Raw genomic sequence first — 12,278 nt, forward strand, 5'->3', positions numbered from 1 at the left:
TTGAATGACTGTGTTTTACAAAAGAAGAAACAAATACTTGGAAAGAGTAAGCTATAAACTACTTGCCTCCGGTTATCCTGGTAAGTAAAGTGAGAACATAGACTCATCCAGGTTGCTGCTTGTTTGCCATCACAGAATTAAGATGAGAGACACATGGCTTTCTATTAAGAGCCGTTTCAAAGATGGAAATTACATTGAATTTTTTCTTCTGCCATTATGTGGACAGTATTTATAGTTTAGTTTTGGCTAAATGGGTTTAGTTCCAAAATGTCTTTGTATCAGTAAGGGTGTTCAGTTAGAACTGTTAATTTTGACCAATAACATGCACGTTAGTTGACCCTAATAGCTCTGACAGTTCTCGTTGGTTTGTTTCCTCAGGTGTTGCTCTGTTGCCCTTTGTGGATGAGCGCAGACTTCGTGCTGCTCTAGAAGAGGTGTACCCAGATCTCACTCCAGAAGAAAGTAAGTCTATTACTCTTCTACAGAGTCAACATTCAGTCTGAGAAATATGCAGTGTGTGTTCATTTCCATGTACATTCTCATCTTTTGTAGTTTTCCAACTTTCTAGAAAGGGGACATAATTTGTTACTTATTTATAATGAAGGTTAACATTGCTTCTTAATTTACCATACATTGAGTAGTAATTATGTGAAAAAAAATTATTAAAAACACTTCAGGAATGTATTTTGAGTGTTTTACTTTATATAGCATTGGACACACCAAGTATTTTTGTGTTCTGAACAAGGCTGTTGTTTATTTTCTTATATTTTTATCCTTTATGATCCCCTCATCCCAATAACTTTTAGGGTAAACAAAAATATTTGCCCTCAATAGTAACTTTTAATGTTATTTTGCATTTTAAAAGCTAAATTTTGTCTTTAGTTTTGATGGTTACATAAATTGGCACATTCCAAAGCTGAGTTGTATTGGACAATTTATTTAAAACTGGTATAATAAGCCTATAGAAATTTCTTTTTCAGTTATGTTGAAAATAAAGCTTGTCATCAAATGATACTATTTGTGTTCTTTAGAATATTTATGTATTTCTTAAACTAAGAAAATTGAGTTACATGTAAATAAAAAAGCCTTGCTGCTTATCTTACAAAATTATATTCAGATAATCTTTCAGTGATTAATTCCTCTGACGGTCATTGAGCTTCTTTGAAACCATATTGTTTTCAAACCATGGTCAAAATGTTTTTTCCTTGCACAGAGGCACATCATGTATCTATTAAGTTTTATATTACTTCTTAGCTATACAGTTAAGTTTTTATATTGTAGGTGCACTTTTCTTGTTTTATTGTCACAGAAACTAGTCTTGCACATATAATTGTTGTGGTATATGAGTTTTACTCTTATTACCTTTTTTCTAGCTAGAAGAAACAGTCTTGGTGGCGATGTCCTGTTTGTGGGCAAACATCACCCAATCCACGACTTTGTTTTAGAGTTATATCGAACAGGTTCCACAGCGGTATGCTATTTTCTTCCATTATGAATTGTTCTGTCTTTGTAATTATTTAGTTAATTAATGGTGAATGGATTTTTCCCCAGCCAGTGGATTTACCACCTGAACTCTGTCATGGGATTCAAGGAAAGTTTTCATTGGATGAAGAAGCTATTCTTCCAGATCAGTAAGTACATCTTTGTATATAATTGAAGTGCCCAGCAAAGTATGGTTAGCATTTTTTCTTGTTGAGTGGGCATTTTATTTTCAAATAGTAATCATATTTTAAAAAGCAACCTACCTGAACTTTAAAAAAAACGTTTGGGTTCAAAGCCCATTTGTCAACATCATAGCTGTATCACCTTGTGCAGAGGAGCCCTGAAGACCCTTAAAACCTTTCAGTGGGTCCATGAGGTCAAGACTATTCAAAACACTATAACTGTGTTTCTTACCTACACAGGAGAAATAACAATGTGAAAATTAAATGAGATGTTATAAGTGACTTTTATTGACAAAGCCCTGAGTTCATTTGTAGGCAGTCATTGGATTATAAACAGGCTGCATTCCTTAGTCTGGGTATTCAAGGCAAATTTGAATGTAAATCAGAACAGCTAGATAAAGTTTGGATATAATGTCAGCTTTTCACCTTAGTATGTTCTGTATACTAAAGAGCTTCAAAAAGTATAGGAAAATTCCATTATCTTTTAGATCTGTTTTTTTCCCCATGAATTTTTAAAAACATCTCAGAGTATACTTTTTTTTCAATATAAAAAGATTTTAAAAAACCTCTTCCAGCTATCCTAAAATATTTTTAACATAAGACCATCCAAAAAATCAAATTCACTGCCATTGTCAATTCTAACATACAGCGAGCGACCTTGTAGTGCAGGATATAACTGCTCCTATGAGTTTCCAAGACTGTTGACTTTTATGGGAGTAGAAAGCCTCGTATATCTCCCTCAGAGCATCTGGTTATTTTGAACTGCTGACTTTGTGGTCTGCAGCCCAATGTGTAACTACTGTGCCACCGGGCCCTTTAACATAAAAATACTGAAATGTTTTTTAAGTAATAAATAATAATAATAAGGTAATACTTAAGATAATAAGCATGTCTTAAAACCACAAAGTAGTGCTCATTTATTATTACAAATCAATGTATGTACCTGAATTTTTTAATATGATAAAATTTGTGAGGGCTGGTTCTGAAAGTCCGAGTTGTTGTCAGATCTTTATAACCCAAGCTCTACTTGTGTTATCATCTGACAATCCTATCTCATGAGATTCATATATCCATCTGTCCAAAGCAGTGCTGAATATCATTGTTGCATATATAGCTTAACAAAATTTCTATTAAAATTTTGTATGACAAATTGACAAGTGCATTCAGCCTTCCTTAGGCAGAATTCTAGGTGTTTTATGAATTGTAGCTTATTCAAAGATTCAAGATTCAAAGATTTATTTATCAAACCATACTGTGATTTAAGAGAGGTTTGAATTATAAGCATTTCATTTGAAATACATATAGAAAATGGCTATTATATATACACAAATATTTACTTATACATGCATACATTCATACAGACACAAATATCACAAATAAGATATCTCTCATGTTACCAACATTTAGGAAGTGCATGGCTCATCCTATCCACTATTTTGATTTTTCTGGTAGCTGTTTCCTTGCTTTCTTTGTTTTGTTTTTGTCCCACTTCTGTTTATGTGTCTAAGTAATACAGTTTTGCACTTATTTTGAACTTCATACAAGTGGAGTCGTATTGAATAGTTTCTTCTGTGTCTGCTCTATGTGTTGACATCGACTTGATGGCAGTTGGGTTTTGAACTCGTGAACAATCTGTACTGTGAACGTTCCCGAATAAGTCTCCTGATGCATATAAGAATGGGTTCTCAAAGCGTGGTCCAGGATGCCTGAACAGAAAAGTGTCCCTGAAACTCTCCAAGGGGATATTTGAGATCAAAACTATTTTCACAGTAATACTAAGATGTTATTTCTCTACCTTTCTCTGGAAAGAGTATATACTGGTGCTTTCCAAAGGCCAAATGAAGTGTGTACCACAAGAGATTGATTCAGAAACAAAAAAGGTTTAGGTGTTAAGATAGATAATAAGCCAGATATTAAAAAGCTTACAAAAATGTAAAACAATGGTACTTTTCTCAACTTTTTGTTTTGTTTTTTAAAAATATTCATAGAAATATTTGATAAAAATGTTATTTGTATTAACATGCCATAGGTTTTAGACAGGTAAATGTTCATCAGTATAATCAAACTAAAGCTCTTTGGCATCCTCAATAATTTTTAGTAGTGAAAAGGGAGATTAATAGAAATTACTGGTCATGGAATGCTTTCAAATTTCCTAGATACTAGGTGGTTTTCCAAAGTGATTATACTATCTTATAATCACAATGGATAAATCATAGACAGAATTTGTGAGAATTTCTTTTGCTTTCCATGTTTGCAGACTCTTAGAATTGCTAGAATTTTAGTCTTTGTTATTCTAGTAGATTTTTGGAAGCCTCAGTGGCATAATAGATTACGAATTGGGCTGCTGACCTCAAGGATAACCATGATGCTTTCTACTCCTGTAAAGAACTATAGTCTCCTAAACCCACGGGCAGTTCTATGTCCTATGGGGTCAGTATGAGTTGGAATTGACTCCATGACAATAAAAAAGTGGATTATTATTATTACTTTGTTACATTTCCATTTTTCTGCTTATGCACAAGATTGAATACCTTTTATTTCTCAGTAATAAAAATAAGTATTAATAAAAACTTTCATAAAAAGTTAGTATGATAAATTGACTGGTTCATTTAGCCATCTTCAGATACAATTTGGGTTATCTTTATTTGTGAAATAACTTCTATTTTTCATTCAGATATCTGTTCTCTTTTTTTTCAGTGTGTAAGTAGACTTTACAAATGCTGATAAGAACCCTTTGACCATAGTTGTTTTCTATTTATGAGGTTACAAACAAGGAAGCAGGTCCTTAAGACAGACAAGCTTATCATTCTTTTATCAGTGCATTTAAATTATTTCTGTAGTGTAGGAAACCATAGCCACAATGTACATTGAATTACCTAAAAGAATACTAAAATTTTATAAATATATGGTTCTTCTCTTGTTTTCTTATAGAATAGTATCTTCTCCTATACCCCTGTTACAAGATCTGTCACAGAACACTGCAATCAGGTAAATTTACTTAAAATTCATAGTATTGGCATAGAGGAGGGGGGTGGTAAACTACAGCTCTCGAGCCATATGCTGCTCTTTCAGTATGTACTCGTAGCTCTGAAGTAAAATTGAAAATTAAAAGAAACCCATCATAGTTTTATTTATAAAATTTTTAAAGGATATTATTCAGATTGTGGTGGTTTCATTTGTTTGTAAATATATATTTATGGCTCTTGAATAAATTTTAAATTGTCCTGAGGGACAGGATTGGCTCTTCGATCTCAAAAGTTTGCAACTCCTGGTGTAGAGCACAGCTCTGAACTTGCAGTCAAAGAACTCTAATTCGCACAGAAAATGGTATTTATTATTCCACCACTGCTCTGAGATTGGAAAGTGTATGTATTGCAAATCTTTTGATTAAAAAATTTTTTTGTTGTTGTTACTGTTTTAACAAATTTGCTTTATCTATTTTCTGGCTACTCATGACAACCTAATTTTTCATGGATTAGAAGGTATACGTTTCTAACAGCAGTTATATTTGCAGTTTTAGTTCTATTTTTATCTATTTTCTGTCTACTCATCACAACCCATTTCTTCTCGGATTAGGAGGTAGGAGTTAAGAGCAGTTATATTTTGCAGTTTTAATTCTGTAGGGCTTTTTATTTAAGGAAAAATTCATATGAATTTTTCTTCAAGATGAAACACCCAGAATGAATTTGTGGACATTTTTGTCAACAATTATTTCTGCAGAAAATGTCTTTTGTCATTTTTCCCAATCTTTAGGCAAGACAAATGTATCCTGTATTTCAAAGAATTAATTCCTGAGTCGTCCTTTCCCACCCATGTTTTAAAATAGTTTTATTGGCCTACAGTGCATGTACCATACAATTCAGTGATTGAAATATATTTAAAAGAGTTATGTAATCATCACCACAACCAATTGTAGAACATTTTCTTCATTCTTTCATCCATTATTAGCTCCACAAGCTTGCCTGACCTCTCGTCATAACCTTAGGGGGGCTGTCACTATAGATTCACCTCTTATGATTCATAAAAAGACAAAAACCAGCAGCAGCAAAATAAAACACACAAAATCTTCAATCTAAGAGAAAGCAGAAGACACTAGAAACTAGAACAAATTATAAAAACGGGCCAAAAGGAACACATGATAATATGTTAAGTTTTTTTTAAATCATTTTATTAGGGGCTCATACAACACTTATCACAATCCATACATATATCAATTGTGTAAAGCACATTTGTACATTCATTGCCCTCATCATTCTCAAAACATTTGCTCTCCACTTAAGCCCCTGGCATCAGCTCCTCATTTTTTCCCCCTCCAGGAACCCTTTATAATTTATAAATTATTATTTTGCCCGTATCTTGCCCTTTCTAACATCTATTAAGGGAGATGTTGGATAATATGTTAAGTTTTAATCGAACTATATCTGCAGTAATTCGCTTTCCAGTGCATTCTACGTAAAATTGTTCATATCCCTGGTCAGTGGTCTCAAGGAATTCAGTGGAGTGTTAATCTTAGCCACTTTTTATTATTTTTTATTTTATTATTTATTATTATTATTATTTATTATTATACTCAGCAAATAGCTTAGGTTTTACTTAGCTTCCTTATTATGATATAAGCATATTTATTTACCTTCTTTAACAGATATCAATGTATATAGCATTTTGGGGTCTTTTTTTATTATTATTAAATAATCATTTTATTAGGGGCTCATACAACTCATCACAATCTGTACATACGTCATTTGTGTCCGGCACATTAGTACATACGTTGACTTCATCATTCTCACAACACCCACTTTCCACTTGAGCCTTTGGTGTCAGCTCATTTTCCCCCTCCCTCCCCGCTCCCTCTTCCACCCTCCTCCCAAACCCCTGTTAAATTATAAAAAATTATTGTTTTATCATATCTTACCCCATCCAATGTCTCCCTCACCATCTTCTCCGCTGTCTGTCCCCCAGGGAGGAAGCCATATGCAGATCTTGTCCTCTGTTCCCCCTTTCTCCCTTACCCTCCCTCCACCCTCCCACCATCGCCACCCTCTCCACTGGTCCTGGGGGGTTCATCTGTCCTGGGTTCACTGTATTTCCAGTTCCTACTAGATAGCCTTTTATTTAAACAAGATAGAGGTGAGTTCAGGCGCTCTTCCTAGATTTGTTGCTTTTGTTTATCATACATTTTAAAAAATCTTTATACTTAATTTGCCCTAGCCTTTTGTGTTTTACTATTAAGGGTAAAGTACACATTGAAAACTGTTTCACTCTGATAGTGTTTAATCAGGTGTGCTCAAACTAGGGCCGTGGGCCACATGCGGCCTGCCGAGGACATTTATCCAGCCCTCCGGGTGTTTTTGCCCCATTTGTTTTTTTACTTCAAAATAAGATGTCCAGTGTGCATAGGAATTTGTTCATAGTTTTTTTTAAAACTATAGTCCAGCCCTCCAACGGGTATGAGGGACAGTGAACTGGCCCTGTTTAAAAAGTTTGAGGACCCCTGGTTTATGTGAACACTGGGTAAATGCTCCCGTCTTGGGTGAGCAGTGGTGCTTCAAGCCAGTTCTCTCTTTAGATCATCACTTTTGTTTGTCTTCCTCAAGTCTGCTGATTCTCAAGTTCCTTCCTGCTGAGTTGTCTGAATTACCTAATTTCTGGTTTCTTTTAGGATGCAGAGACTAACCCAAAGGAAGAGTTGTAGAATTAATTGACAAATCTTAGAATTTTTGTATTTCTGATGATTGTGTCTGAGCCTGAACTATCTTGGTATTATTTAGTATACACTATATTCATAAAATCATTAAGTTTACATAATACATTTTAAAGTTTGATGCAATTTCATATATTTATTGAATATAATTTTATAAAATTGACAACTGAGTTTGTCTCAGATTATTAAAGATCAAAATTTACTTTTACTTCACCTCAGATTATTAAAGATTAAAATTTACTTTTACTTTATTCTGAAGTTGTTTTCAGTAATGGGTGATATTCAGGCTAAGATACAGTTTACTGCAAGTTTTTTGTGTAGGTATTTGTACATCGGTTATTGCATATCCCATTGTTATGTCGCTTTGTAAACAAATTTCTAAAATTATAATCTTTAGTATCAAATGCTAGTTATTTCTATTTTATTTGGTGCTGTTTTACCTTCTCTGTTTGGAAGTATCCGATATTCTATTTGGATAGTTTTTTTCTGAAGTTGAGTTTAGCTGAGATTTTAATACTGGATTAAGAGTGTAATGCTGGGAAAAAAAAATTTTTAAATAAAAATAATAGTAAAGAAAAAAGAGTATAGTGTTGGGAAAATAATAATGGAGGTTATTGAAGTATCATAAGTTCATTGAAGAGGCTATAAGACAGACCAGCTGTAACCTAGGACATCATATAATTTTTAAAAATTCTGACTAGATCCTTTATCATATTAGTAGCTAAACTTAGAATAGAACTGATATAATGTCCTTAATTTTCTTTATCCTGGTCTTCCATATTTGTAATTTGCTTAAACTTAGTACTTTTAGAATAATTATTTGCTAATCAAAATTTTGTAGAACTTTAGCGTATGATTTTAAACTTAATTTTCTTTTCATTGCAGCAACATAATTTTCTTTTTACCTGGAGGGTTGTGTATACGTAAACATTACTTTGTTTCACCTTAGAGTCAGTGTTCCAAAACACACGTTTGTCCTGTGCTCGTCACAAATTTTCCTTCTGGCCATCTGTTTTTGTTCCTCTACGTTCTGTTTCCCCAGTTGCCCCAGGCTTAAGAGCCTATTAATATGCTTTTGACTTTCTAACTCTCTTATAATGCTCCCAAGGACCACGCTGGTGGCTAGTGGGTTGGTACCAGCAGTTCAAAGACACCAGCCACTCTGCAGAGAAACACGAGGCTCTCTAAAACTCCTGTAATGACTTAAAGTCTCTGAAACTCACAGGGCCAACTTTGCTCTGCTCTCTCAGGTAGTTATGAGTGGATATCAATTCCATGGCAATGAGGTTTTGAGTTTATATTGGTCCCCTTAATAATGTGTGTAAATCAGGCATGTGTTCACAAGCAAAGAACTCCAAAGCCTGAAAGAAGTGGGCTGCATGAAAATACTCCATAGAGTTTAGCTTTCCACTGCCTTTAATGCTTTACAGGACACTGGACTGGTTAACCTCTTGATAGGATATTTGGAAAGACTTCCTGAGTCATGATCTCTTTTAGTGTTTTAAAATGGTATGTACTTTCTCTGTGAAAACAGTTAAAATTGGTTGCTGATTAAACATTTATTATGGAACGTGTCAAGAAAGGTAGAGTGTGAAAAAAGAAAAGAAAGGTAGAGTAAAAATGAAATTTGATTTTTAGCATTTTCTCCTTTTGTAAAGTGTGCAAGCAGTCTCAAATAGTTGTATGGCTAATTCTTAAAGTGAATTGAGTCAGATATTCAGATGTTGTGACAGTTTTCTTGTTATTAATAGTGTTTAAAGTGCTAGTGGTATAAATGAAAGCTGTTACAGTGCTCTTTTTCTCAACTGTGAATAGGCTTTTAATTTTTTACATATTTTCCCCTTTATGTAATTACTTTGAAAGTTGGGTGATTAAAATAGTAAGATTAACTGTCAAAGGGGTGAGGGACCCATTATGCTACACATGGGTCAGAGCTGGACTGATAGCTAAAGGAGTCAAGGATGTCTCATGCATTTGGAAGGAATGGTTACTTGTGTACATGCCATTAACATACGACCTGCTGTGGGCAACTTTTACTACTATTCAGGATATTAATGTCTGTTTTATTAAGTACTTGTTTAATGAATTAGATGAAGCAGTATACAACTTAATACAGTTCTCTTACTTTAGCTGAGCAGCCTTTTTGTGTCCACAGACTCTTCTGTTAACTCATTTTCTCCTTGTAACTTCTCAGAGATCAGAGTGAGTTCTCTTCGTATCTCAATGTTGCTTCTTTTCTTTCCCAGATAAGTTCAGCAATTAAGTCTCTTAAAATTTTTTTCGACTGTTTTATTGACATAATTCATATACAATGTAGTTTCAATAATTAAAATATATTAAAAAGAATAATCATTACCACCATTCATTTTAGAAAATTTTTTCTTCATTCTTTACTCCTTATTATTACCTCTCTATTTTCTCCTGACCTCTCTAAGAACTATTAACCCAGTTACTGTCTCTATAGATATGCCTATCCTGGATTTCATAAAACAAAAATCACACAAAAATAAATAAATAAAACCCCAACAACAGAACAAAATTCTTAATCTTAAAAAAAAGGAAAGCAGAAAACAATGAAGACTAGAACAAATTTAAAATGCATCAAAAGGGAGAACAAATAATAAAATATTAAATTGTAACCTAACTACGCCTGCATTAATCCTCTTTCCAATGTACTTTATCTGATAGCAAGGCTGTTCACATCCTTGGCCAGTGGTCAGAGGGGATTCACCAGAGGATTAATAAGTAGTCCCCATGAGACATATGATAATTCTATTAATAGTATTTATTTAGCCAGTGGTATAGGAATTAAAATGCTGTGTAGAAAAGGAAAGTTTACATGTATACTGGACAGCTCTCAAAACTAAAATACATGAGGGGAGGAGGAAGGGAAGGGGAGGGGGGAAAAAAGGAAAATGAGCAGATTCCGGGAACCCAAGAGGCAAGTGAATTTTGGGAATAATGAGGGCAACAAGTGTATAGATGTGCTTTTCACAATTGATCTATGTATTGTGATGAATTGTATGAGCCCCAATAAATTGATTAAAAAACAAAACAAAACTAAAATACATGGCTTGTTGATTTGTACAGTTTAAAAACTAAGTGACGACACTATTTATGCAAAAAATGAGAGTTGGAGATAGGGCAAAACTTTCAATAGCACTCATTCACTAAGGCAGAACTATACTTGCTCGACGAAGGCATGTCATAAAAAAAGCAAAGAATATGGACACAGCAAATAAATGGTAGTCTTAAGTTGCCAGATATTGGGCACTCTAAAAGAAGAAATTTGAACCAAAGTTCAATGACATCCAAATCTACAACCTTAGGATCATAGTCCTCTGTTTCTTCTCACCCTAAATATTTCAGCCTTAAATAGTTCAGTTCCTTTAGTCTCCTACAGGTGTGTTTAAGGTAAAATTTAGTTCGATTAGTGTAACCGTTTTTCTGATGGTGGATTTTACCCCCTTTAAGTCTTGTATTTATAAAAGAAGGAGCTCTGAAAATTTGAATTCAAATAAAAAATTTATATACAAAATTACCAATTGGTTTAGGTTGCTTCCTAGGCAGTTTTTACTATTAACATATTTACATAGTGGCTGGTGTTTTAACTTTGAAAAGTACAGTTGAATTGTGCATAAGCCTTCTGTTGGTCTTTGATTTCTAAAATATAACAGAACTTATTTTGTATTTTCTGGAACATACTATTTTCTGTTGCCTTGGGTATTTTTAAAGCACGAATAATGGATTGGGGGGGACAATTAAAGAATAATTGGCATAAAATAAATACAATTTATGAGGAGGCTTCAAAAATTCATTGAAAATGAATTAAAGGTAATGGAATTTTTCTATGAACTTTTAGAAGCCTCCTTTTAATGAATGATTGCCCTTCCCCCGAAATAAAAAAAAGAGGCTTAGCTCTTTTATTATATCTTATTATAACCATTGTCCTTTAGGAGAGAATATTCCAGCTGTTTTTTTCTGTTCTCCATAGAAGCTTATTACTTTGGCTACTTTATTCATTTTCTTAGCTCTTTCTGTGCATGATTTGCAGATCTTTATCCCTAGCCATGGCATTCCTTCCACGTCTGCAGTTGCATTTGTTTGCCCAACATTCCTTTGTCAACTCATGTTGAGGGCATAAACATTTCAACTTGATGATGTTGACGTTCTCCCTTAGCTTATGTATCGCTTCCAGATAGTTTATCTGAAATGTGTCTTTGATCACTTCATTTCCTTACTCATAATTTGAAATGGCATCACATCGTGGTCAAAACAACTGTGCATAATTTTAGTGCAGTTTAATCAACCTGTTTTTACTTCCTATTCATAGATTTTCTCAGCTGGCATTCCAGGAGATACCTAAAGTTTGAGACTCTAGAACACTTTGTTGTAGTAATTCAGGTCTTTCCTATATTTGTAGGTTTGTCCTGTGTATGTATTTTCATTGAGAGACTTGTATATGGAAGTTACGTGCACACTGCTTTGACATAGCATCTTTTATAACTCTAGTTGCATTTCACACTTATTTTCCTAAAACATAGTATTAAACACTTCTAACTTCCTTCCTTAAAGGAAGAGATAGGCTTAGTTCCTATTAAGCGTTTGTACCCCCACCAAGACATGTGTTGTCCCTTAAAATTTGTTGGCTGAATTGCTGAAGTCCTGTGGCTCAAAGGTAATCTGTTTTGAAACACATTCATTGTAGTTATTATATTACCTGGGACAGCAGATTGACCTAATGCGCTGTTTGATCTCTTGACTGCTTTTGCCATGAGCATTGATTGAGTCTCCAAGCAAGACAAAATCCTTGCTAACTTCAGTCTTTTCTCCATTTATCCTGATGTTACCTATTGGTCCAGTTGTGAGTATTTTGGTTTTCTTCCCACTGAGTTGTAGTCCACACTGAATGC

General features: G+C 33.8%; 1 protein-coding gene across 1 annotated transcript in view; it reads left to right on the forward strand.

Annotated features, from left to right (window-relative positions):
- The window catches only part of XRN2 (5'-3' exoribonuclease 2), a 109,087-nt gene that overhangs the window by 55,019 nt on the left and 41,790 nt on the right, over window positions 1-12,278 (forward strand). The window contains exons 21-24 of the mRNA XM_004697802.4: window positions 379-462; window positions 1,374-1,471; window positions 1,552-1,631; window positions 4,596-4,652. Of these exons, the coding sequence (XP_004697859.1) occupies window positions 379-462; window positions 1,374-1,471; window positions 1,552-1,631; window positions 4,596-4,652 (319 nt within the window). The remainder of the gene's footprint in view (window positions 1-378; window positions 463-1,373; window positions 1,472-1,551; window positions 1,632-4,595; window positions 4,653-12,278) is intronic.

The sequence above is a fragment of the Echinops telfairi genome, unplaced genomic scaffold, assembly GCF_000313985.2.
Source record: "Echinops telfairi isolate 266 unplaced genomic scaffold, ASM31398v2 ScPeMD7_5592;HRSCAF=6446, whole genome shotgun sequence".
Lineage (NCBI taxonomy): Eukaryota > Metazoa > Chordata > Mammalia > Afrosoricida > Tenrecidae > Echinops > Echinops telfairi.